Raw genomic sequence first — 26,761 nt, 5'->3', positions numbered from 1 at the left:
CATATGGTCCCCCGTGCCTTCTGGGAGCGATTTCTGAGTGCAGAGCCAGGAGTAATCCCTAAGCACCACCGGGTATGACCCAAAAACCAATCAACCAACCAACCAAACAAAAAACACCTCCCAAAATTGCCAATTATTTTGGGACCAGCAGTATAAGATAGTATAGGTCTAATAGACTTGCTTTGCATGTGTCCCATCTCGACTTGGTTCTTAGCACTGCATATAGTTCTGAGCTTTACCAGGAGAGTGATCCTTATATAGGCTCCACTGGGTATGACTCAAAAACAAAACTAAAAATTCTAAAATAGAAAAAAATAGGAAGGAAATTTTTAAAATTATTATTAAAATTTTTTTTATTTATTCATTCATTGTTTTTTGGGTCACACCTGGCGGCGCTCATAGGTTACTCTTGGCTATGCACTCAGAAATTGCTCCTGGCAAGCACGGGGGACCATATGGGATGCCAGGATTCGAACCACTGTTGTCCTGGATTGGCTGCATGTAAGGCAAAGGCCCTACCGCTGTGCTATCTCTGCCCCCCCATTTATAAATTTCTAAAGTGATTGTGCCATATTATACCTTCAATATCAATGGGTGATTCTTTTGGTTACTCTATTTCCCATTAACATTTGGGGACTGTCTTTTTTAAGACTTTTGGTTTTTGGTTTTTGGGTCACACCCGGCAGCGCTCCGGTACTTCTGGCTCTACACTCAGAAATCGCTCCTGGCAGGCTTGTGGGACCATATGGGATGCCAGGATTTGAACCACTGTCCTTTTGCATGCAAGGCAAATGCCCTACCTCCATACTATCTCTCCAGCCCCTTCTTCATATATTTCTAATATATTCCATATATTACTAACAGCTGTCATTTGTTATACCAGGTATTATTTTAATGCCTTTTTAAAAATATGTATTATATTATCTGATCTTAAAATGACTCTGTAAAGTGCGCTATTTATCTTCTCTCCCAAAAAGGAATTCTGACTGTATAAATTTTAGACTTAAATTTGATTTGAGGGGCTGGGAATATAGCTCATTGATAGAGTCCTTGCTTTATATGAGTGAATCCCTGGGTTTAATCTCTGGCACATAGCAGTAGGTATGGGGAGGAGATAGCCGGTTGCTGGTGAGAGGGTGCGATGGGCTGGATTTACATGGGATCATAAATTCCATCCTCAGAACTGCTGGGCACAGCATCCCTGACAACCCCTGATCCATTAGGATTCCCCTTGCCCTACAAAAATTTAATTTCCAAGGTTGAGTTTAAATCTTAAGCCTTTTTAAAATTTTTTAACTTAGTTACCTAAATAATTTAGTCTTTCCCCCTCCTTTATAAAAGCTAGAAAAAAAAATAGATGATAGAATGAGTATGATTCTGGTTAGTTCTGTGTGTGATTGTGCACATGTGTGTGTGCAAGCCCTGGGCTTCCTTTATCTGAGGCAAGTGTTCTGCTACTGTGTCACATCCCTAGGCCCAGTATAATGTTCGTTTTGTGTTTGTGTGTGTGTGTGAGTGATTTTTTGGGCCACACTTGGCAGCACTCAGAGGTTGCTTCTGGCTCTGAGATTTAAAAAAAAATAAATAAAAAGCTCGTGGCAGGGTCATATAGGATGCAGGGGTTTGAACCCAGGTCTATTCCGGTCGGCTGCATGTAAGGCAAACACCCTACTGCATTGCTATTGCTCCAGTCCGTGTTTTATTTCTTTTTTTCTTTTTGAGGCTCTGAGATGAACAGAGAAGGTTCATAGAAAATTAGAAGAAGTAGAAGCTCACAAGAGACACAAAGAATTGGAAAGGTTGTGAGCATATAAGAAAATAGCTTATTTAGATGAGGGGAGATAGAAAATTTAATGAGTGATCACTTTCATCTTTGAGTGATGAAAAGTAGGAAAATGTCAATTCTGGTCTGAGAGATAGTGGAGCAGTTAGGATATCTACCTGGCGTATGCCAGAGTACCTGATGTGCTGTGATTCTCGACACCACCTGCCCCCCTGAGCCACTCAGGGGAATGACCCTGGTGGTCCCCAGTACTGCAGGAAGGCACTGAACAACACTGCATCCAGGGTCCTGCCTGAACCATCATGTAGTTGGCCAGTATCACCAAAAAAGAAAAAACAGTGTTGCTGCAGACAGTGTTGCATCATAATAGTTAAAAAGTTTGTTTTTAATTTTCAAGCATCTTGGTTGCTATTATAATGATCTTTTATTTTCCATGTGGTAATCAGACTATAGACATTGATTTTTTAAATATGTCACAGTTACTGATTTGTTGTCTATAATTTAGAATTGTATCATAGCTCCTACATTTAATTTGAGAGCAGACATTTTATAGGAAAATCGTGGTCAGTCTATTTCAAATAGATAAATTGTATGAAATAGTCCATGTTTTTCATTGTTGATTTAAAAAATGATTTAAAATTTGGATCTTTAAAATTTCACCTTCCTCTTTTCCCATCCTGTTTTACAGACATTTCAACCTGCGAATGAAGAGGGACACTTCCCTTTTTAGTGATGATTTTAAAGTAGAAACATCAAATAAAGTACTTGATTATGATACCTCTCATATTTACACTGGGCATATTTATGGTAAGTTGAACCATTAAAAACAAAATTTGGTTATATTTGAAGAGTGTTTAAAGGTTGGATAAAAAACTCTTAGGAGATTTGATATATTATGGAGAAAGAATTGAGTGATCTTTGTACCTATTTTTTTTTAATAATTATCTTTATTTAAACACCGTGATTACAAACATGATTATAGTTGTATGATTACAGTCATGTAAAGAACACCCCCCTTCACCAGTGCAACATTCCCACCACCAATTTCCCTATTCAATTTGTACCTATCTTTAAGCGTGTTAAAATAGTGTATAAATTATGAGTCTAGTTTATAAATTATGAGTATGAAGTATCTATAGTTTTTAAAAAATATGCAGTTTTGATGTAATACTTCGAAATTGTTCGACTTAAAAAAATTAATGGTGGGGCTGGAAAGATAGCATGGAGGCAAGGCATTTGCCTTACATGCAGAAGATCAGTGGTTCGAATCCTGGCATCCCATATGGTTCCCTGAGCCTGCCAGGAGTGATTTCTGAGTGTAGAGTCAGGAGGAACCCTTGAGCGCTGCTGGGTATGACCCCAAAACAAAACAAAACAAAAAATAAAATAAAATAAAATAAAATAAAATGGTGGGCCAGAGAGATAGCACATCGGTAGGGCATTTGCCTTGCACGTGGCCAACCCAGGAGATGGTGGTTCAATTTCCAGCATCCCATATTGTCCCCTGAGCCTTCCAGGGGTGATTTCTAGGTGCAGAGCCAGGAGTATCCCCTGAGCGCCACCAGGTCTGACTCATAAACAATAGTAACAACAACAAAAAAATTAATGACTTCTATAGTGTTCTGATATTCCAAATAATAAATTGGTAACTGCTACATTTTATTTGAAAAGAGTGACTAAAAGAAAGAAGTAAAGATCATCTTAACAGGTACAGTAATGTGACAGAAATCATTCATAGGAAAATTCTATGGCTTTTTTTTCCTCAGTAAATTTATATACTTTGCTTTACAGTATAATTTTTTTTTGTCTTTTTTTTTTTTTTTTTTTTTTTTGGTCACATCCGGCAACACTCAGAGGATACTCCTGGCTCTCTGCTCAGAAGTTGCTCCTGGCAGGCTCGGGGGACTATATGGGATGCTGGGATTTGAACCACTATCCTTCTGCATGCAAGGCAAATGTCTTACCTCCATGCTATAATGTGTTTTTTTGGTGTTTTGGGCCACACCCGGTGGTGCTCAGGGGTTACTCCTGGCTGTCTGCTCAGAAATAGCTCCTGGCAGGCACGGGGGGACCATATGGGACACCGGGATTTGAACCAACCACCTTTGGTTCTGGATTGGCTGTTTGCAAGGCAAATGCCGCTATGCTATCTATAATGTTTTAGTACAGCAGATAAAAATGCTATTTGGGGAGCTGGAGCGATGGCGGAACAGTAGGACGCTTCCTAGCACGAGGCTGACCCAGGACAGAATGAGGTTCGATCACCCGGTCCCCCAAGCCAGGAGCAGTTTCTGAGCACATAGCCAGGAGTAACCCCTGCGTGTCACTGGGTGTGCCCCCCCCTAAAAAAAAGCCTAAAAATGCTGCTAGGCATCTTGGGGGCACACTTTACTCAATACATGGTTATATTTGGCTGTTTAATTGTGTTAGAATATTAGAACAATTGCAGAAATTTTAAAAATGCTTTAAGAATAATTTTCTTGGGTTGGTGTGATAGTACAGTCAGTGGGCAGGGTGCTTGCCTTACATTCTGTTGAACCTGGTTCTGTACCTAGCATCTCATATGGTCTGCCAGGCAGCACCAATACTAATTTCTGAGTGCAAAGCCAGTAGTATCCCCTAAGAATAGCTGGCTGTGGACCCAAAACAAAACAAACAAAATCTTTGTAGGTTTTGGAGAGGTGTCCTGCAAAATATTATGCTATAACTTTATTACTTATGGGGGGGGGTTTGGTTCACACACAGATGTGCTCAGCAGTGATCAAGGGTCATTTTTGGTGGTGCTCCAGGTACCATATCTTGACTATGTGCAATGCAAGCACCCTACCCACTGTATTAGTGCTCTAATCCCAAAGCCTTAAACTTTCTTGTTTTGTTTTTGTTTATCCAGTGATCTTAGTAACTATACTAAGAATCAGTATCTCTTTTGTCCCCATCTCTTTTATTGTATATTTTTTGGTTTAGGGGCTACAGTGATGGTGTCCAGGGCTTACTCTTAACTCCTCACTCAGGAATCACTTGTGGCAGTGGTTGGGTGTAGAATAAATCCCCACGTTTGGAATTACCCCAACCACTGTATTTCCAACCCCAGGTGAATGGGTCTGAAGCAGGGTAGCAGTGAAAAATTAATAAACCGGGGCCGGAGAGATAGCATGGAGGTAAGGTGTTTGCCTTTCATGCAGGAGGTCATCAGTTCGAATCCCGGCGTCCCATATGGTCCCCCGTGCCTGCCAGGAGCAATTTCTGAGCGTGAAGCCAGGAATAACCCCTGAGCACTGCCGGGTGTGACCCAAAAACCACAAAAAAAAAAAAAAAAAAAAAAGAAAAATTAATAAACCAACCCAATCAGGAGAAGAGTCATGAAGTCACTGGCTTCTCACCAAGTGACTCTGTCTGCATGCCAAGGCAGATAGAACGTTCTTTATTAAACCAGCACCAATTTAGTATGGGGGGAGGGTAGAGTGAGATCTAGGTCTTTTAGACATCAAAAGGATACATTTAAAGGGAAGAGGAAGATGGAATGCCTTTGTTTTGTGCTAATAGCTGGGCGCCATTTTACAATTTCACCCTGTTAAAACAAAACAACAAAAATTGAGAAAGGCTACAAAAGTTTTGTTCTCCACAAGAGGCAGGAACCCCAGATCAGAACTTATAATAGTGATTATTATTTTGCATAGGAACAGTAAAAGTTAGCTGTAGTAAAGTGTCCAAGGTTCATTTGTGCATATATTATTTTCAAAACAATCAGATTTTTTCTCATATATACCACAAATTTGATCATAGACTTCTCAGAACATAAACGTTAGAACATTCTACAGATATACTTAATTTGAAAATCCTTAAACATTCTAACACTGAGCACTATAATAATATTCTAAAACATCTGAGTTTTTCATAAACTTCTCTAAACAAAATCATAAAAAACATTTTTTTCTGAGCAGGCAGCCAGGAGTAACCCCTGAGCACCGCCGGGTGTGGCCCAAAAACAAACAAACAAACAAAAAACATTTCTGTGTGTGTGTGTGTGTGTGTGTGTGTGTGTGTGTGTGTATATATATATATATATATATATATATATATATATATATATAGTTTGAAACCAAGTTTCTTTTTCTTATTTTGGGGGGGGGAGGTTTGGATTGCACTCGGCGGTGCTCAGGGGTTACTCCTGGCTCTATGCTCAGAAATCGCTCCTGGCAGGCTCGGGGGACCATATGGGATGCCGGGGTTTGAACCACCGTTCTTCCTGTGTTGGCTGCGTGCAAGACAAATGCTCTACCACTGTGCTATCTCTTCAGCCCCTGAAAACAAGTTTTTAAAACATAGTGAGCACTTGAATAGGAGTATAGTATCCAAGTTCCTTCTCCATCAACGTCTGTGGACAAAGACGTTAGAACAATTTTGCAGATATAATTTGAGAATAAGTTGCTAAATAATATACAGTCAAGCATCATAGCAATAGGGAAGTATTCACTAGGATAGCTGAGAACTATTAGAAACCTAACAACATTATGCATTTCCCTGAAATTGTGCAAACTCATATTAAACCACTAGAATTGGATACAGAATTTTCTGTTTGCAGTGGGGCAAAGAACCAAAGAGTAGTTATTAAAATCTATACAGGTAGAACACAGTTTAACCAGCAATATAGTGACCAATTCAAATAGGATCAAGAGAGTAACCTAGAAGAAAGTTGGAGGAGGTTCTTTCTGAAAGTAGCTTCTTCTTAGTTGGGCTTCTCCTGGGCTTGAATTCTCCTTCTGTGGTAGACTGCTTTGGTCTTCTGGGAGGGAAAGGCCTTCAGTACCTGGTTTGGAATCTGGGTGGGGCGACTCGCTCATCTCCCTACTATTGGTCCCCCTCCAGTGGGGCTTTTTCTTTGGCTTTTACCCCATTAGTGACCTCGAAAAATTGCTGTAGGTTGGAGGCTAAGGTCCTTGTACAAAGTACCTTTGGTAGAAGAAAGGTGGAGGGCATTGGCCTCTGGGATGCTGCTCAGAGTCTTCATCTCTCTCCCCTTCACTGCCTGCTTCTGTCCAGCCTGAGGGGGCTTCGCCCACATTCAGAACAGAGGCCTTATGCACTAATGTTCTGGTGAAGGACTCTGCACAATGTCCAGTTCAAGGAGGCCATTATGGTGATTATCCACAAAAAGATCAAGTCACTCACCATTGTTGGGATCTTCTTGGATCTTCAGGTCACTATTTGAGTGCAAGCTGTAAAATATATTCCCATGTATTGTGAAATCACCCCTACCATCATATTTTCAACCCCAGGTGAAGAAGAAGATGGGGGAATGCCTTTGTTTCGGGTTAATAGCTAGGTATCACTTTACAGTTGGGGGAGCCATATGGAATGCTGGGGATGAACCAAGGTTGGCTCTGTATAAGCCAAGTACCCTATGTGCTGTACTGTCTCTGTCTTCCTGTGCATAATTAGATGAGTTATTATGCCAGGTATACATTGAAATTTCTTTTTTTTTGGTTTTTGGGTCACACCTGGCAGTGCTCAGGAGTTACTCCTGGCTCTGTGCTCAGAGCCTGTGCTCAGGCAGGCTTGTGGAACCATATGGGATGCCAGGATTCGAATTGGGGTCTGTCCTGTGTTGGCTGTGTGCAAGGCAAACATCTTATCACTGTGCTATCACTCCATCCCCCTGAAATTTCAGTTTTATATGAATGACTTGGTATCTTAACTTAGTAAAAACAAAATCAAGTGTCTTTTGTGTGTGTGTGTGTGTGTGTGTGTGTGTGTGTGTGTGTGTGTGTGTGTGTGTGTGTGTGTAGTTCCACAGCTTCCCATAGCAAGGCAAGTGCTCTATTGCTGAGCTACATCCACAGCCCTGAAAAATTAAATGTTTGAAGAAATAATTATGGGCCCGAGAGATAGCTAAGTTGAGATAGTTAAGTAAGAGCACATGCTTAGCATGTGTGAAGCTCTGATTTCAAACCGCAGCACAGCATGATGCCATAGAGTGCCACTGGGATTGAGCATCTGGCCTACACTTAGGCTGGTGAATAGCTATAGGCTACACTCAACCGTGGTTCCACTGGCCATGGTCCACTTGAAGAGAGAGTTGTGTGCTTATGTTTGTTTGCAGGCCACACCACTTCTGCAGTAGTGCTTCTCCAGGAGTCTGCAGTGCTGGATTCAGCATGTCTTGTGCCCTCCATACTACTTCCCAACCTAGGAATGCTCTTTTTTATTTCTCCTTCATCAAATATATGATAGAATTGCTACGTTAAAAATTTCGCATTCAGGGGCCGGAGAGATAGCATGGAGGTAATGTGTTTGCCTTTCATGCAGTAGGTCATTGGTCGAATCTCAGCATCCCATATGGTCCCCCGAGCCTGCCAGGAGCGATTTCTGAGCGTGTAGCCAGGAGTAACCCCTGAGAGCTGCCGGGTATGACCCAAAACCAAAAAAAAAAAAAAAATTCTCATTCATAGGTGCCGGAACAATAACACAGCAATAGGGCAGTTCATTTGCCGTGCACACACATGACCTGGATTTGATTCCCATTCCTAGCATCCCATATGGTCCCCCTCGCCTGCCAGAGGTGATTTGTAAGGCAGAGCTAGGAGTAACCCCTGAGCACTGAAGCCCAATAAACCAAAACAAAAAAACAGACACAAAATTAAGTTTTTCATCTATATATTAAGCTTGGTTCTTGTAAGTTTATTTTATTTTATTTTATTTTAATTTAATTTAATTTATTTATTTTGGTTTTTGTGTCACATCCAGCAGCTCCTGGCTCTGCACTTAGAAATCACTCCTAGCAGGCTCAGGAGACCATAAGGGGCGTCAGAATTCGAACCACTCTCTTTCTGCATGAAAGGCAAACGCCCTACCTCCATGCTATCTCTCCAGCCCCAGTTTATTTTATTTTTATACCTCTCCCTTCCCTTTCCCCCTTGCCTGTTAAGTACCAGGGACTCCCAGTGTGAATTCTCTGTTGAGTGAGTGGTTTAGTACAAGGACTGATGATGTTGTGTTGCTTGGGACTTTGGTTGGGATCCTCTGGGCCAATCCAGCACTATTCCAGGGTCTTTAGTGCTATCCTTTGCAATGCTGGGGGTTAGGACTGAACTTGAGTCAGATACATACTAGACATGTATGTACCCTTACTGCTCCATCCTTTGTGCTTTGCCTTGGATTGTCTTCTCTCAAGATCCATTAGAGCAGGGGCCTGGCAGGCTCGACTCCAGTAATGTTCAGGAGCCTCTAGGGCTACACCTGGCAGTGTTTGACAGAGGGTAGCAGGTGGTATAGGACAGCAAGTGGCATCTAGGGATTGAATTTGGGGCCCTGCTAGCTAGGCATGTACCCAGCCCTTTGAATTATCTCATAATCTAACTGGACTTTATTTATTTATTGGTCCTACCTGGTGGCGCTCAGGGATTACTCCTGGCTCTGTGCCCAGAAATCACTCCTGGCAGGATTGGGGGACCATATGGGATGCCAGGAATTAAACTGGGGTCTGTCCTGGGTTGGCCATGTGCAAGGCAAACTGCCTTACCACTGTGCTATCGCGCTGTGCCCAAGGACTGGACTTTTAATATCGAACTATAGTTTCATGTTATTTTATTTAATTATTTTTGCTTTTTGTTGTTACATATTTTTCTTTTTTTCTTTTTTTTTGGTACTTGGCCCACTTGGTGCTCATCATGGTGGTACTCAAGAGAATCTTCTTGTATATTAGGGATTGAGCCAGGGAGGGTGGCATGCAAGTTGAGTGCCTTAACCTCTGTACTATCTCTGCAGCCCTCTTAGTTGTTTGTTTAATGCCACACCTGGGGGTTTTTAGTGGCTATTCCTGGCTCCGTGCACAAGGATAGATCTGTTAATGCTCAGGGTGCTGGGGATTAAACCTGGGCTTTCTTTATGCAAAGAAAAAGATGCTTTTACTGCACATTTGCCTTTTGAGCTATCTCCACATCCTCATTTTCTTTCTTTCTTTTTTTTTTTTTTTTTGAAATTTGAGGGCATATCTAACAGAATAAGCTCAGAGCTTATTCCTGGCTCTGTGTTCAGGGATCACTCTTGGTATGGCTTGGGGGACTGTATGTGATGCCAATAATTAGACTGTGGTTGGCTGTGTGCAAGGTACGTGCCCTATCTGCTAAACTACCCAGCTCCTCCATATTATCTTCTTGATCTAGCTTTTTGGGCATATTGCTGACCCAGCCCCCTATCTTTATCTACTTTCTTTTTCTCTTTCTCTCTTTCTTTCTCTTTCTTTTTTCTCTTTCTCCCTTCCTTCCTTCCTTCCTTCCTTCCTTCCTTCCTTCCTTCCTTCCTTCCTTCCTTCCTTCCTTCCTTCCTTCCTTCCTTCCTTCCTTCCTTCCTTCCTTCCTTCCTTCCTTCCTTCCTTCCTTCCTTCCTTCCTTCCTTCCTTCCTTCCTTCCTTCCTCCCTCCCTCCCACCCGCCCTTACTCCTCTCTTCCTTCCTCCCTCCCTCCCTTCCTACCTCCCTCCCTCCCTTCCTCCCTCCCTCCCTTCCTTCCGTCCTTCCTTCCGTCCTTCCTTCCTTCCGTCCTTCCTGGCTAGGCAATGCTAAGGAAAGTATAAGGCAAAGAAAATCTACAAATAAATATTGTTATTTAAAGTATTGCATAACAGTCCATGATTCATTCAAACATAGCCAGTTAATGTTAATATACATCTGAGAGATACTGAAAGACTGGTTTTATCCCCCTCTTCCTTTTCAACTCTTGATGATCCTTTGATCATGGGGGGTTGCATTCATACTTGTTATGATGCTTACTCATACAGTTGACTTTGGTTCTGAAAAGAGCCATAGACTTCTATTTGAGGTGCTTGCAAACATCAGTTGCAGGTTATCCTGCAATTGCTGTGATGCTGATCATAGACAACAGAACACCAGAGTAGTGGTTGGCAATAGCACAGCATACCTCTTGACCTTGAGATTTTTATTTTGAAAAGTAATGTTTTTGCAGGTAAATTGAACTTTGAAAGTTTCTCATACTTGCTGAATCTTCCTATTTTTTCATATTTGGTGCTTATCTTTTCTTTGTGTTTATACTAAGAATCAATATCTCTTTTGTTTCTTCCTCTTTTTTATTTTGTATGTTTTTTGGTTTTGGGGCTACACTGATTGTGCCTCTGATTGTGCAGAGCTTACTACTGGCTCTGCACTCATGAATTGTTCCTGGCAGGTTCGGCGGACCATGTGGCAGGCTGGAGGTTGGACCTGGGTCAGCTGTGTGTAAGAAAGTGACCTGTTGCTGTACTATTTCCCAGAATATTGCCCTCCTTTTTTGTTATTTTCGTTGGAGAAGTATAATTTCCCACTTTTCTTCATATTTGCCCCTTTTTCTTTTGATTGTAGTATTGTAGACTCTCAGGTGTATAGCTTAACATCTCTGTATGTGTATGGGGTTCACTGTTCCTGCCACAAAAATCTAGCACCATTCTCAACAGAAAGAAAGATACCCCATACTCTCATCAGACCCATTTTGCTGGTAACCACTGTTACTTAATAAGGAGTTTACTTACTTTAGTTTTTATTTAATGTAGGAATTAATTTTGCATTTTTCCAGTTGTTACTAATGTTTGACATATGAATAACAGCTTCCACAATTATCCTTTACTTCCCTACTTCCCTTAGTTATAACCACCTCTGCTTTCATCCATGTAGGCTCTAATGGTACTATTTCATCCCTGGCCCTTTCTTTTAGTTTTGCTTTGTTTTCTGGGTCACATTCAGCAATACTTAGGGCTTACTCCTGGCTCTGTGCTCAGGGATCACTCCTGGCAGGATTGAGGAACCTTATGGGATGCCAGAGATCCAACTCAAATTGGTTATGTGGAAGGCAGTCCCATCCTCTTCTGTACTATTGCTCTGAACCCTATTTTACTCCTTTAAGGACAGAATAGAATTCCATTGGGTATATGCACACCACCGCCTCTTTATTCAGCCCTCTGTCTATGGGGATGCAGTATGATTTTTATGTTTTGGCTAATGTGGATAGGCTGCTGTGAACATAGTGATACAAATAGCTTTTTGAATTAATGCTTTTATGTCCTTTGGATAAATGCCTACTGGAAGTGGTATTGAGGGATCATACGATATTGTTCTTCTTTTTTTTAAATGAATTGTTACTATTTTCCATAGAGGTTGTATCAAAGTACATTCCTGCTAAGAATGTTAAGAATGTTTGTTGGTCTTGGAGAACTACAATTGCTAGAGCATTACTGCATATTTCTATCTTTATATCTATATATATAATTAAAAATAATTTTTTTTATCATTCCACCAGAAACTTCTCTTGGGTGGAACCACTTTTGGTGGTGCTTGGGATCAAAGTATGGTCCAGGAATTGAATCTGGGGCTCCCATACTTCGTACACTTAAATCATGCACTCCTATTTTTGAGCTATCTCCCTGTTTGTGTTTTTTTTGTTTTGTTTTGTTTTGTTTTGTTTGGTTTTCTTTTTATGGTGACAGAACCTGAACTCAGGGCTTCACACATATAAGGTGAGTGCTCTGTTGCTGCATATTGCTGGCTTCTATTTAAAAGGCTTGTTGGTATATTTTTATTCTAATTGTTTTTGAAATATTTGACACTTAAAACATAGCAGTGGTAAGGTACCCATAGAGTTTATCTAGAATGTCAGATGTGAAATGAACTTTTCTTTTTTTGTTTTTTGTTTTGGTCACACCTGGTGGTGCTCAGGGGTCACTTATGGCTCTGCGCTCAGAAGTCACTCCTGGCAGGCTCAGGGAACCATATGGGATGCTGGGATTTGAACTGGTGTCCGTCCTGTATTGGCCGCATGCAAAGCAAACGTCATACCGCTGTGCTATTGCTCCAGCCTTGTGAAATGAACTTTTAACAGTTATTAAAGCAAAAAAAATTTTTTGTGTATGTTTGTTAAGGGGGGGGGTATTGAGTCAATCTCTCACAGCAAGAAGGTTTGGATCTACTATTAAAGCACATTTGTCTTCTAGAGCAAAATTTCAGAAGATTCTTTAAGTCTTTTGTTTGAAAATATGTATTTTTATCAATGGATCTATTTGCTTCTAACTTTTTTGTTTGTTTTTGGGCCACACCTGGCAGCACTCAGGGGTTACCCCTGGCTCTGTGTTCAGGAATCTTTCCTGGCAGGTTTGGGACCATATGGGATGCCAGGAATTTAACCCAGGCTTGCCATGTGTAAGACTATTGCTCCGGCCCCTTTTTATGTTTTTGTTTTGATTTTTTGTTTTTGTTTTTGTTTGTTTTTGGGCCACACCTGGTGGTTGGTGCTCAGGAATTACTCCTGGCTTTGCAGTCAGGAATCATTTCTGGTTGGCTTAGGGGACCATTTGGGGTCTCTAATTGAACCTGGTTGGCCAGGTGCAACTCATTGTCCTATTAGTCCCACCTAAGGTGGTTTATTTTTTGGCTTTTGTCACACTTGTGGTGCTTGCTATTCCTGACACTATGCTCAGGGATTTCAGAGATGCTCTGGAGACCATAAAGTTTTGGCATCAAATCCAAGACTCTTGCTTCCTAAGCATGTACTCTAGCCCATTGAGCTGTCTCTCCAGTCCTTTCTAAGTTAATAGAACTAGGGGCTGGAGCGATATAGCACAGTGGTAGGGCATTTGCCTTGCATGCAGCCAGCTCAGGACAGATCTGGGTTCGTTTCCTGGCATCCCATATGGCACCCCTGAGCCTGCCAGGAGTGATTTCTAAGCACAGAGCCAGGAATAACTCCTGAAAGCCACTGGGTGTGACCCCAAAACAAAAAAAGACAAAAAGTTTATTAGAACTATTTGTTGATTGATTTTTGGGGAGTCATACCCAACAGTGCTCAGATTCACTTCTGGTGGTGCTCCAGGGGCCAATAATGGGGCCAGGTATCAAACCCAGACTGGCTGCATGGAAAGCAAGCACCTTCTCTGCTGTATTCTCTCTCTGGCCTAACAGTTATTTATTGAATCACTATTGCAGCACCCCAAATTCTAGCATTCTCTTAGTGAGAACAGAAGTTCAGTTTTTCACTGTTACTAGTAATCTTACGTGTCTAAGCTAAGTACTAGTTGCTGTTCACAAATTCAGCTTGCCATATATTGTGTGAGAATTAATTTCCCTAGCACATTTGTATATTCAGGAAAAAAAAACTAAAAGGGGTTTTAAAGGAGAACGAATTTAACATTTATGTGCAAATTAAATTTTAAAGTTTGTTGCTTTCATTAATAGGTGAAGAAGGAACTTTCAGCCATGGATCTGTTATTGATGGAAGATTTGAAGGATTCATTCGGACTCGTGGTGGCACATTTTATGTTGAACCAGCAGAAAGATATATCAAAGATCGAGTTCTTCCCTTTCACTCAGTTATTTATCATGAAGATGATATTAGTAAGTATTTAAAAGTTGTCAAGTAAATTTTTATAAAAAGGCATTCAAAATAAAACTTTGTGGAGATAAATGAAACTAAGCTTAACTGGTTTGTTTCCTAAGTTATTAAGCTGGCTAGAAAATAGTTTGAATTACATTTAATTTCAAGTCTTCATTTGGTGAATAGATCTGTAGAGTGAGGCAATTTTCTGTTAATCCATGCCAGTCCTACTTTGTTAAAGTAGTATAGCCACTTTTATTTGAACTGTGGGTTAACCAATTGAACTGGAAAAATCTGTATTCTTGTACTAGCTAGTCTTTTTTTGCCGGGGGTGTGGAGGGTGTGGTGGTGGTGTGTGTGGTGGTCCACACCTGATGATGCTCAGGAGTTACTCCTGGCTCTGTGTTTAGAAGTTGCTCCTGGCAGGCTCGGGGCAGGGTAGGGGAGCATAGGGGATGCCGGCATTTGAATTGGGGTTCGTCCTGTGTTAGTTTTGAAGCAATGACTTTTACTTGGTAAGACTGACAGTTTACTATGAATTTTGTCTTTACTGGTGTCTATATGTTGGCGATTTGGTTGCAGAATTCTTTTTCTGTGTTGTAAAGGTAGAAAGTGTATTCAGACCTCATTTTTAAATTCTGTGATCGTCTAAATATCCATAGTATTATAATCACAGATGCTTTACTTAAATATAGAAATACATTTCTTTAATTTATATACTATATTGCTTGACTAATATTTTATTTATGGCTATAAGAAATCTACCTCGGGGGCCCAGAGAGATAGCACAGCGGTGTTTGCCTTGCAAGCAGCTGATCCAGGACCAAAGGTGGTTGGTTCAAATCCCGGTGTCCCATATGGTCCCCTGTGCCTGCCAGGAGCTATTTCTGAGCAGACAGCCAGGAGTAACCCCTGAGCACCGCTGGGTGTGACCCAAAAACCAAAAACCAAAAACCAAAAAAAAAAAAAAAGAAATCTACCTCGGGGCCGGAGAGATAGCATGGAGGTAAGGCGTTTGCCTTTCATGCAGGAGGTCTTTGGTTCGAATCCCGGCGCCCCATATAGTCCCCTGTGCCTGCCAGGAGCAATTTCTGAGCCTGGAGCCAGAAATAACCCCTGAGCACTGCCGGGTGTGACCCAAAAAAATCTACCTCAATTTTTGCCATTTCGCCCAAGTTTACAGCTTCCTCCTGGCTTCAATTTTCTTTGTATAGCTAGACATATATTGTCAGTAATTTCTTTCTTAGCCCTAGTAATTTACTGAAAAACCTTAACCATTCTGACTTTTTTTCTTCATTAGCTCTGTTTTTGTATACTTAATTTGTCCCAGAGCTTGTTATATTCAATTTGGATTACTATAGATTCTTTAAAAATTTTTTAGTTTTTATTTTTATTTATGAGAACAAAGATGCAAAGAAAGAGGACAAGGTAAAGTTACAGTGGACGGACAATCACTCATAACATAATTCTCAGAAGAAGTCCCCTTGCTGATATCTTAAGTTTGAACTTTCAGCCAAAGAACATTAAGATAAATAAAACAGAATCCATGTACAATTACTTTGTCCCTCAAGTCCCCAGATTGTAACACATTATAATATTTCTTAACAGCACACAAGGCAATCTAAAACCATAAAAGTTTCGTAACTCCTTAAACATTAGAGGCATAGTTTTTTTTTTTGTTTGTTTGTTTTTTGTTTTTTGGGCCACACCCGGCGGTGCTTAGGGGTTACTCCTGGCTGTCTGCTCAGAAATAGCTCCTGGCAGGCACGGGGGACCATATGGGACACCAGGATTCGAACCAACCACTTTTGGTCCTGGATTGGCGGCTTGCAAGGCAAACGCTGCTGTGCTATCTCTCCGGGCCCGGAATAGTATTTTTTACATTTCCATGTACATGCATATTAGCTTAAGTTAACCTCAAATTTTAAGTGGGTTTTTTTTTTTTTAAAGGATTAGAGTCAAAGGAGCACAGTAAAAACGATGTTAGAGTGGCAATTGTTGTTTGCATAGGCCCACTAAAATATGAGGGGCATGGAAAGGAATAACCTTGGCCTAAATACAAAGAGACCCTACCCCTGAAGTTTCCTGGCATAAGACCAACTCTAGGCTCCAGGCAAGTTAGATTGTCCAATCCAAGACATTGTCCGTAGTACCAACACACTTTTCACACAGTCTCTGTTGTTGGTATCATGTTTCTGTATTAAAGATCCTACTACAGATTCTGTAGTATAGAAAATAGCATAATGGGGCCAATGAAATAGTATAGTAGGCAGGGAATGACTTATATGCATCATACCTGGGCTCAATGCCCGGCATCCCATATAGTTCCCTGAGTGTACTATGAGTGATTTCTGGATACAGAGCTATAAATAACCCCCGAGGACTGCCTGATGTGGCTCTCTTTCTACCCCCAACAAGGGCATAATTATTTTAGATTTGATATGCTTATGATTTCAGACATATGGGTCAATCATATTTTCATAAATGCAATTTGCCCTTATTTATCTATTTGATTATTCTTCCTGGTACTCCAAATTTCATGCAGCCACATTCCTTTACAAATTAGAATAACTAACCCTCCCTCCCTCCCTCCCTCCCTCCCTCCCTCCCTCCCTCCCTCCCTCCCTCCCTCCCTCCCTCCCTCCATTTTCTTGGTAGTTTAAAATGGTTGTGCAGGTTTATTTTTCCTGTCAGGATATATCAACTCTCCAACTGTAAATTCTGTATCTTTTATTTCTTTAATGTTTTTTGGTGAATGTTCTTCATAGGTTCTTAATGATAGCAGATTCGTCTGCTCAATCAGTGTTCCCAAGTCCCATCCTACCCCCATAGCCTGCCAATAACGAATATTTTGTAATTAAAAGGGAGTGATAGATGTTGCCTTTAATTCAAACAAATCTTTTACATTTTGCTAAAATGTCAGTAATTCATTTACATAACGAAAGCACTCCATGATTGCTTAGATCACTGCATACGTGCTTGAGTGAATTTGTTGTACTGTGTGCTATTTTCAGTAAAAGCAAATGCATCAAAGCACACCCAATTTGAGTAGAAGTTCTGATGATAATTTGGCTATCCTGCTTTCAATGCTAATGTTGCAACTATAGGTATGAATGTATGAAACAACTATGGAAAAACTATTGCTCTTCTGAAGAACCTTAGGGAATGTCTTTTAAAATTTTATCAGGTCAGAAACAGTTTTCAGGGAAAATATTTAATGATATCTTTAGGCTTTGATGATAATTATATATACCAAGCAGTTTAAGCTTCATACTTGTTCATTTCTGTACATAGTAAGAAAGCAATGGATATAGAAGTGTTAAAATTTATGTCAGATAGGAATGTTATTTGTCCTCTTGTATGTATGTGCGTGCATTCTTGCCTGCCTGCCCGCCTGCTCTCTTGTCTGTTGTCCGTCCGTCCGTTTGTCTGTATTTACTTTGGGGCCATGCCTGGTGATACTCAGGCCCTTCCCAGCAAGTGCTTCATAGTGAGGGATTCCAGGCCTCTGAAATGCAAAGTGTATGATCCAAACCATTGAACTTGCTCCCCAACCCTACAATGTCATAATTTAAAGAGTGTAGGGTAGCCATTGTCCTGTAAACTATAACCTCAATGTTACTAAATTAGCCATGTTTGTTTGATTATCTGGTTGTTTGAAATAATTAATTGCTAATGTGCCCCCCTCTCTACCTGCCCTCTCCCCACACCCTTATACTCTTTAGTGTATAAGGGTATTTGCTCCAAGAAGCAAAGGTCTATGTAAAATTTTCATAGTGGGCAGGGATTTCATTTGAATTAAACGTTTCATTGGAGAGGGTATGGAATGATTTGGGTGACACTTGGTGGTGTTCAGGACTATTCTGTGCTCGAGCATGACCCTTAGCAGTGTGTTCTGTGAATCATATGCTGTGCCGACAGCCACATGTAAGGAAAGCACCATATCCCTGTACTATCTCTCTCTGTATCAGAAACTTTATTTGGGGTTACTCTTGACCTGAGCTCAGAGATTACTCTTTTTTTTTTTTTTTTTTTGTTTTTGGGCCACATCCGGCGGTGCTCAGGGGTTACTCCTGGCTGTCTGCTCAGAAATAGCTCCTGGCAAGCACGGGGGACCATATGGGACACCGGGATTCGAACCAACCACCTTTGGTCCTGGATCAGCTGCTTGCAAGGCAAACGCCGCTGTGCTATCTCTCCGGGCCCCAGAGATTACTCTTGATGGTGTCGGAGACCATATGGGATGCTGGGGACTGAACCTGGGCTCAGAAACTTTTGTGTAATTATATGAACTCCAGAATATCAGGGTCTGGATTGTTTTCAGAGCTTCACCCTATGTCTGATAAAGGAAAGGCAAAGTCCAGTGAGCTTAAACTTGGCAGTTTCTCAGGTCCTTCTAGTTTCTGTATGTTAGCTATAACTCACTTTGTTGCTTCATTGAGAAAGACCCCTTATTTCTATTCACTGAGATTATTAAGCGTTATATTTGACCCTTTGAAGGTGAAGGACTCAGTGATTTTAAAAATGCCTTCCTCATTTTCTTACCACACCTGGCAGTGCTCAGAAGGTCACTCTTGGCTCTGCTCTCAGAAATTACTTCTGCTGGTGCATTGGGGACCATGTGGGATGTTGGGTATCAAACCCAGGTCAACGATGTATGGTTCAAATGCCTTACCATTATACTATCATTCTGAGCCCAATCACTTTTTCTTTTTTCTCTTTTTTTAAATTTTTATTGTGGTCAAGGTGAATTACAATTGTTTGACAGAAATATTTAAGGTACATAGTGACAATGAATGAAGGCCATTCCCACCCCCCCCCAGCATTGTTTTCCCTCCACCCCTGTACCCAGCATGCATCCCATATTTCCCTCCTTACCCCCCATAGTGCTAGTGTAACCGTTCCCCACTTGTACAGCTTGTTGTAAATTGGGTATCGATTCTGTTGTCGTTGACTATGGGTTTGGTGCCCAATCATTTTTTTCTAACACATAAAAAAATTAATTACTTGGGGCCAGAGAGAAGCACAGTGGTAGGGTGTTTGCCTTGTACGCAGCTGATTTGAACAGATGGTGGTTTGGATCCTGGCATCCCATATAGTCCCTCTTGCCTGCCAAGAGTAGCACCTCTGGGTGTGACCCCAAAACAAAACAAAACAAAACCAAATTAGGGGTCGGAGTGGTGGCACAAGTGGTAAGGCATTTGCCTTACTTGAGCTAATCTAGGATGGACCGTGGTTCGATCCCCAGGCATCCCATATGGTCCCCCAAGCCAGGGGCGATTTCTGAACGCACAGCCAGGAGTCATCCCTAAGCATCACCGGGTGTGGCCCCAAAAAACAAAAAAGAGAAATTAGTTACTTATTGTAGACTGTTAATTCTTTATTTTTATTTTTGGATCACACCTGGTGGTACTCTGAGGCTATTTTGGATTTAGTGCTGGGTGGATGAGTTGCTCCTGGTGATTCTTGAGGACTATGTAGTTCTGGGGATTGATTTCGGCTGTTTTCATGTACAACATATGCTCTACTCTTTTTCACCTCCTTAGGTTTTTGAAGTTGACATAGAAAAATTTTGTAATAGGCACTTAAGATTTCCAACATTTTTCTGTCACTAGTAGTGAGAGGTTGAAACAAAGGAAAAAAGGCAAAGAATTGAACCAGAAAGTATTGATAATAGCTAGCATTATTCAAATTTGTGTTTGTGGTTTAGTTGAATACTTGGAAAAGTTTGTGGTTTAAAGAAATCTGATAATGACTTTTTTCAACAGTAAATTCTGTTTCAATGTTCTAGCTTTTGAAAGAGTGGAGCTTGGAAATGTTCCTATGCATAATGAGTTATGATAATGCTGGTAGATAATTGGAAAACTCAAGAAATGGAATGCTCTCATCTTTACTTAATTGAGTTGCAGAATGGTTTGAGAGTATGATTTAAAAGGCCTATAAATTTGAGGTCCTATGGTATAGTCAAGTGTTGGTTGATCTCTTCACTGTTTTGCTTTCATACTTAGCATTGATCTTTACTATTGCATTCTCTAACTAAAATGTATTTGGAAGAAACATCAAAATTTAAACATATAATTGACTCTGTTTTTGCACCCCAGTTAATCTTTAGGAAAATATAAATTGATTTCTTTAATTCTTAGTCATGAATGCTGATATATTGAGACTATGAAAATAATAACTATTTAAAATAATAATTTGATTAGAAGTATAAGATACTAAATTGGGAATATGTATTTTTAAAATCAGATAAAGGTCCAGAGAGATAACTAAGAATCTAGGCCCTTTGTCTTGCATAAGGCTGGCCCCTGTTTGTTTCCCTATCCCTTACAGCAGGGGTCTCAAACTCAATTTACCTGGGGGCCGTAGGAGGCAAAGTTGGGGTGAGGCAGGGCCACATAAGGGATTTCATAAAAAAACGCGTCCTCAAACGTCATTATTAACAGTTGTAATTATTTCTTTTGAACATGAATAGAACATTGAGGGAAGATCATGAACAGTTCTTCTGAACATGGCATCTTTTGCCTATTCCGTACTATCAGAGACTTGACAGTGCTTCTTCTCACAAATCTGAACCATATTTGGCTTTAGAGAGGAAGCAGTTGAGACCCTCAATATGGCTTGAAGATAATCATCATTAAGTCTAGACCTGTGGGCCCGGAGAGATAGCACAGTGGATCCAAGGTGATCGGTTTGAATCCCGGTGTCCCATATGGTCCCCCAAGCCTGCCAGGAGCTATTTCTGAGCATACAGCCAGGAGTAACCCCTGAGCACCGCTGGGTGTGGCCCCCCCCCCCAAAAAAAAGGTCTAGACCTGTCTTTGACTTATTGAAGTTCAACGTGGAGAATAACTTTTCACACAAATATATGCTCCCAAAAAGGCACATGGTGCGCTTGAACATTCGGGAAAGATCAGGGAAGCTGGGGGGCAATTCTCTTAAAAATTGCCCATGCATGTCTGCTTTTCCACTAATCTCCCTGAACTTGGCTTTGAGATCAGAGTTGCATTGCAGGTCAATGAGCTCCATTTGAAGCACAGGAGGGGCATCTTGCACATCAAAGGAAAAGGGGTCCACAAAAATTTGGAAAGTGGCTCTGTGCTCTTTAAAGTCTGCAAATCTGTGATCAAATTTTTTCTCTAGCTTAAAAATAGCATCAACATATTTCTCACCACTGAATGGTATGCCTGCATCCACAAGTTCCTTGCATGCTGGGAAATGGCAAAGGTTTGTCTGAGAGAGCTGGGTTTTCCATCACACAAGTTTTGTGGAGAATGCTCTCACATTGTCATAGGCAGCACTGATAAGCTGCCCTGGGCCTGGTAACATCTTGTTTAGTACATTCAGCTTATGTGTGATGTCAACAAGAAAAGCTAAATCCATGAGCCATTTAATCACTCAACTCAGAAACAGCATTCCCATCCTTCTCCATGAAAGCTTTCATTTCTCTCAACTCAAAAAATCTTTTCAGGACATTTCCCCTGCTGAGCCAATGTACCTCGGTGAAATAGAGCACATGTCCATATTTTGACTCCATTTCCTCTAAAAAAGCACGGAACTTCCTGTGCTTTAAGCCCCTGGATCTGATTTAGTTGAAGCATTTCAAAACAACAGACATCACATTGTCACACGGCAGGCATTTACTGCAAAGGGCCTGCTTGATGGATAATGCGGTGAAGAGCAATGGCCTTCTCTACACCCTCCTCTTCAAATTTTTTTTGAACAAGTGCCACCAGTCCGTTTTTCCTCCCTGTCATCGATGGCGCTCCATTGGTTATTATTCCAACAAACCTCTTCCATGGCAAACCTGCATTCTCAATGGCATCACACGGATGCCGAAATATCTCATTAGCGGTGGTCTGGCCATGCATTGGAATTATTGTGAGCAGCTCCTCTGTCAATTCATAATTGCAATCAACACCACGGACATAAATTGTGAGCTGCGCAGTGTCTGTTATATCTGTGCCCTCATCAAGAGCAACTGAGTATGCATCAAAACATTTGGCTTTCTCACACAGTTGGTGATAAATGTCACTTGATATGTCAGAAATGCGCTCTGCCACAGTGTTGGCAGAAAGGCTGATTTTGCTAAACTGACCTTTCTTTTCTGGACAGATAATACTTGCAGCCTGTAACATGCATTTTTTAACAAACTCTCCTTCTGTGAATGGTTTCCCTGCCTTAGCAATCAAAGAGGATGTTGCATCAGTCGAAGCTAATTACATGTAATTAGCTTCGACTGATGCAACATTCTCTGTGGTTGCTTTCTTGAAGAAATCTTGTTGCCTCATTAGACATGCTTTAAGACTGGCAACTCGCTTGGCTCTTTCATTTCCTTGATATTTTGCACATTCTTCAGCATGTTTAGTTGAATAATGACATTTCAAGTTGTATATCTTGTGCACTGCAACTTTCTCTGAGCAAATAAGACATGTGGGGATGCTCCTGTGCTCAACAAAGAAATACTGCATCTCCCACTTTTCCTGAAATTGTCTGTGCTTGTCATCAATCTTTCTCTTCACTGCAGGCTTTGATGAAGTCATGATGAAGGTATGACAAAATCTAATTCTGTAATAAACTTCTCTCCCTTCGGCCTCTGATAATGCAAGGGACAGGAGCAGTGGAAATGACGTTTGCGCTAGGCACAAAGTATTCACAATTATTCCCTTACCAAATATTCGCAATAAAAATTGCATTAGTAAGAAAAAAATCGCATTAAACATTCGCATACCCCGAACGGAACTGCTTGGGGTATGCGAATATTTAATGCGATTTTTATTGCGATTATTCGGTAAGTGAATAATCGCGAATACTGCGATATTTGAAGGCTGGCTGCGGGCCACAAAATGTTGTATGGAGGGCCACAAATGGCCTGCAGGCCGCGAGTTTGAGACCCCTGCCTAACAGGTTCCCCCAAGCACTGTCCAGAGTCTCTTACTTTTGAGAGACCAAAGTTGTGACAAATACTGGTGGATTGAAAAATTGAATACTAATCTGACACAGAGCCAGTTATAAACTCTGAGCACTGTGGGGTGTCCCATGGTACGAAACTGAAACAAATGAACAATATCAGCTCAAGGAGAGAAGGACTTATTTTTTTTTTCCTTTATCTTTATTTATTTTGTTTGTTTGTTTTTTTTTGTTTTTGGGCCACACCCGGCGGTGCTCAGGGGATACTCCTGGCTGTCTGCTCAGAAATAGCTCCTGGCAGGCACGGGGGACCATATGGGACACCGGGATTCGAACCAACCACCTTTGGTCCTGGATCGGCTGCTTGCAAGGCAAACACCGCTGTGCTATCTCTCCGGGCCCCCTTTATCTTTATTTAAACACCGTGATTACAAACATGATTATAGTTGTATGATTACAGTCATGTAAAGAGCACCCCCCTTCACCGGTGCAACATTCCCACCACCAATTTCCCAGATCTCCCTCCTCCCCACCCCCCTACACCTGTACTCGAGACAGGCTTTCTACTTCCCTCATTCATTCACATTGTTATGATAGTTTTCAGTGTAGTCATCTCTGCAACTGCACTCATCACTCTATGTGATGAGCTGCATGTCCTGAGCTGCACCTACCAGCCCTCATCTCTCTTGTCTCTGAGATACTGTTAAAAATGTCCTTCATTTTTCTTAAAGCCCATAGATGAGTGAAACCATTCTGCGTCTTTCTCTCTCCCTCTGACTTCACTCAGCATAATAGATTCCATGTACATCCATGTATAGGAAAATTTCATGACTTCATCTCTCCTGATGGCTGCATAGTATTCCATTGTGTATATGTACCACAGTTTCTTCAGCCACTCATCTGTTGAAGGGCATCTTGGTTGTTTCCAGAGTCTGGCTATTGTAAATAGCGCTGCAATGAATATAGGAGTAAGGAATGGATTTTTGTATTGTATTTTTGTGTTTCTTGGGTATATTCCTAGGAGTGGTATAGCTGGATCATATGGAAGCTCAATTTCCAGTTTGTGAAGGAATCTCCATATCGCTTTCCATAAAGGTTGTACTAGACGGCATTCCCACCAGCAGTGAAAAAGAGTTCCTTTCTCTCCACATCCCCGCCAGAGAAGGACTTATTTTTTGGGCAGTATTTAGAGAAACTATTTTTAGTATTTTCCCATTCCTTAGTAAGAAGCCTTATTGTTATTTATATAAATTCTGATTAGGAGCTGGGTAGTTAGAGCAGAGATTACTGGTTTATGCCTTGCATGTGCAAGACCTGGTTAGATTGTGGACACTGCACCACTCTCCAGAACTCCTTCTCCTCCTAGACCTTCCACCTGTGGAAGTTCCTGAAAAAGAAAGTTGTCAAATTGATATATCAAGATCTTATAAATTGGTGATCACACATACTTATATATATGTATATTGCATATATATATTTATTTATTTGCACGCGGCAGAACTGGGTCAGACCTGGTTTCGAACCCTGGTCCTCCAAGTCTGCCAGGATCGATTTCTGAGCACAGAGCCCCTGAGCGCTACAGGATGTGGCCCAGAAACAAAACAAAACAAAACAAATGAAACAACTAGCACTGTAGTTTAGTGCTGTTAAGGACTAAATTGTTGAGTATTTTGAAATGCAGTGTCATGATTAGCTCCTAAGTTCGTCACTGAGCATTAATTTTTAAAGTATTTATTTATTTATTTATTTATTTGAGTCACACCTGTCAGTGCTCAGGTTTATTCCTAAATTTATTCATTTATTTGGCGGGTTAGTCACACTCAGTATGCTCAGGTGTTACCTGAGCATACTGAGTGTGACTAACCCGCCAAATAAATGAATAAATTTAGGAATATAATATATATATATAATATATATAATATATATATAATATAATATATATAATATATATATAATATAATATAATATATATATAATATAATATAATATTTTAGCTACATGACCATTATTTCAGAAGTGTTTGCCTTGCACGCAGTGGACCTGGTACAAACCTGGGTTCAGTTTCTGGCATTCCATATGGTCCCTCCTAAGCCTGCTAAGAGCAGTTTCTGAGTACAGAGCCAGGAGTAACCCCTGAGCGCTGCCGTGTGTCTCCCTGCCAAAAAAAGAATGTGAAGAAAATTTTTTTTATTTTGTAGTGCTGGAAATGCATACCTAATACATGTGACGGCTGTTCTATCACTGAACTTTCTCCTTAGCCAGAATTTGAACAGTCATAATCAAACTTGAGCATTTCAAAAGGAGGATTGGCAGTAGGGGACATGGAACATTGTTTCTTTGTACCCAGCTAGCAAATAAGGGTATTTTCTTTTATGAGACAGCTGTCCTTCATACCTTCTACTGAACTTCTGGGCTTGTGAATGGAGCCATCTTGTCTCCACAAAGGTTCTATTTCAGTGCACTTTAGAGTATAGAGATTATATTTTAATTGATCAGAATAATAGGACAACATATTTCCTATTGAGCTAATGATCTCATGTTCTACTTCTCTCTCTCTCTCTCTCTCTCTCTCTCTCTCTCTCTCTCTCTCTCTCTCTCTCTCTCTCTCACACACACACACACACACACACACACACACACACACACACGCACGCACTTGCACTTTCATTTAAAAACCATGATTAGGAAGGACCATGACTGGCTATTTTCTTATCTCTGGTTTGTAGGAGACCACACTCCTTTCCAAGGACCATTAAACTATATTCCCCACTTTACAAGAAATAAAAATAGACATTTTTTTTTTTTTTGGTTTTTCAGGCCACACCCGTTTGATGCTCAGGGGTTACTCCTGACTAAGTGCTCAGAAATTGCCCCTGGCTTGGGGGACCATATGGGACACCGGGGGATTGAACCTTGGTCCTTCCTTAGCTAGCGCTTGCAAGACAGATACCTTACCTCTAGCGCCACCTCACCGGCCCCAGAAATAGACATTTCCAACAGAAATAGACATTTGAATAAGAGATGAAGTAGGGAGTACTAGAGAAAAATGATGTGGGAGTAACAAAGGGGAAGCACATTCTTTTTTTCTACCTCCATGTTCATTGTGTGTCTTTCCTTTAGATATTTACTAAACCAGTTATACTTTGTGAGTACAATTGATATACTAAAAGAGAGACAGTCTGAAATTAGTGTTTGGTGACATGTTATTGGAGCAGTTATACCAAGTTTAGACTTCATAGTCTTGTCATAGCTAAGGCAAATTTTTCTAATCTGCCAATTACAGGAGGAATACTTTACTGGGAGTAGTGAGCCTTAGTGGGCTATCATTTCTGTGTGAGAAGTGTTTCATTCCTGGTTCTATAGGACAGGGAATCTCAACTGAAAATATTCCCCTTTCTTGGAATGGAGAATTGAGAGCTATTTCCTGTCTGAGGTGGTATCACAGTATATGCATAATTTATATTTGTTGCCTTCTACAACAAAAGCTGGAGTTTGGCATGCAGAGGAACTGGAAGAAAGGCAATGGCTTTAAAGCTGATCTTTGTTTTCAATGGTCTGAGTCTTTACAGCAATGAGTCATTCTTTGTGAAAGAATATGTTGTTTGGCCTTTTCAGGGCAGCTACAGTGTGGCCTATGATTTAGCATCTCAATGAGGGCTTATTCATTAGAAGAACAAAGACATTTTCTAGAAATGGGGCTTAATATCGTTGGTAATTT

The 26,761-nt window shown here is 40.8% G+C and overlaps 1 protein-coding gene across 1 annotated transcript in view; it reads left to right on the top strand.

Moving 5' to 3' along the window:
- The window catches only part of ADAM10 (ADAM metallopeptidase domain 10), a 96,146-nt gene that overhangs the window by 15,844 nt on the left and 53,541 nt on the right, over window positions 1-26,761 (top strand). The window contains exons 2-3 of the mRNA XM_049773656.1: window positions 2,472-2,590; window positions 13,995-14,153. Coding sequence (XP_049629613.1) covers window positions 2,488-2,590; window positions 13,995-14,153 — 262 coding nt within the window. The 5' untranslated portion in view covers window positions 2,472-2,487. The remainder of the gene's footprint in view (window positions 1-2,471; window positions 2,591-13,994; window positions 14,154-26,761) is intronic.

Source organism: Suncus etruscus, chromosome 5 (genome assembly GCF_024139225.1).
Source record: "Suncus etruscus isolate mSunEtr1 chromosome 5, mSunEtr1.pri.cur, whole genome shotgun sequence".
NCBI classification, from domain to species: Eukaryota; Metazoa; Chordata; class Mammalia; order Eulipotyphla; family Soricidae; genus Suncus; species Suncus etruscus.
The sequence above is the reverse complement of the archived record's forward strand: the minus strand, read 5'-3'. Positions and strand labels throughout refer to the sequence as shown.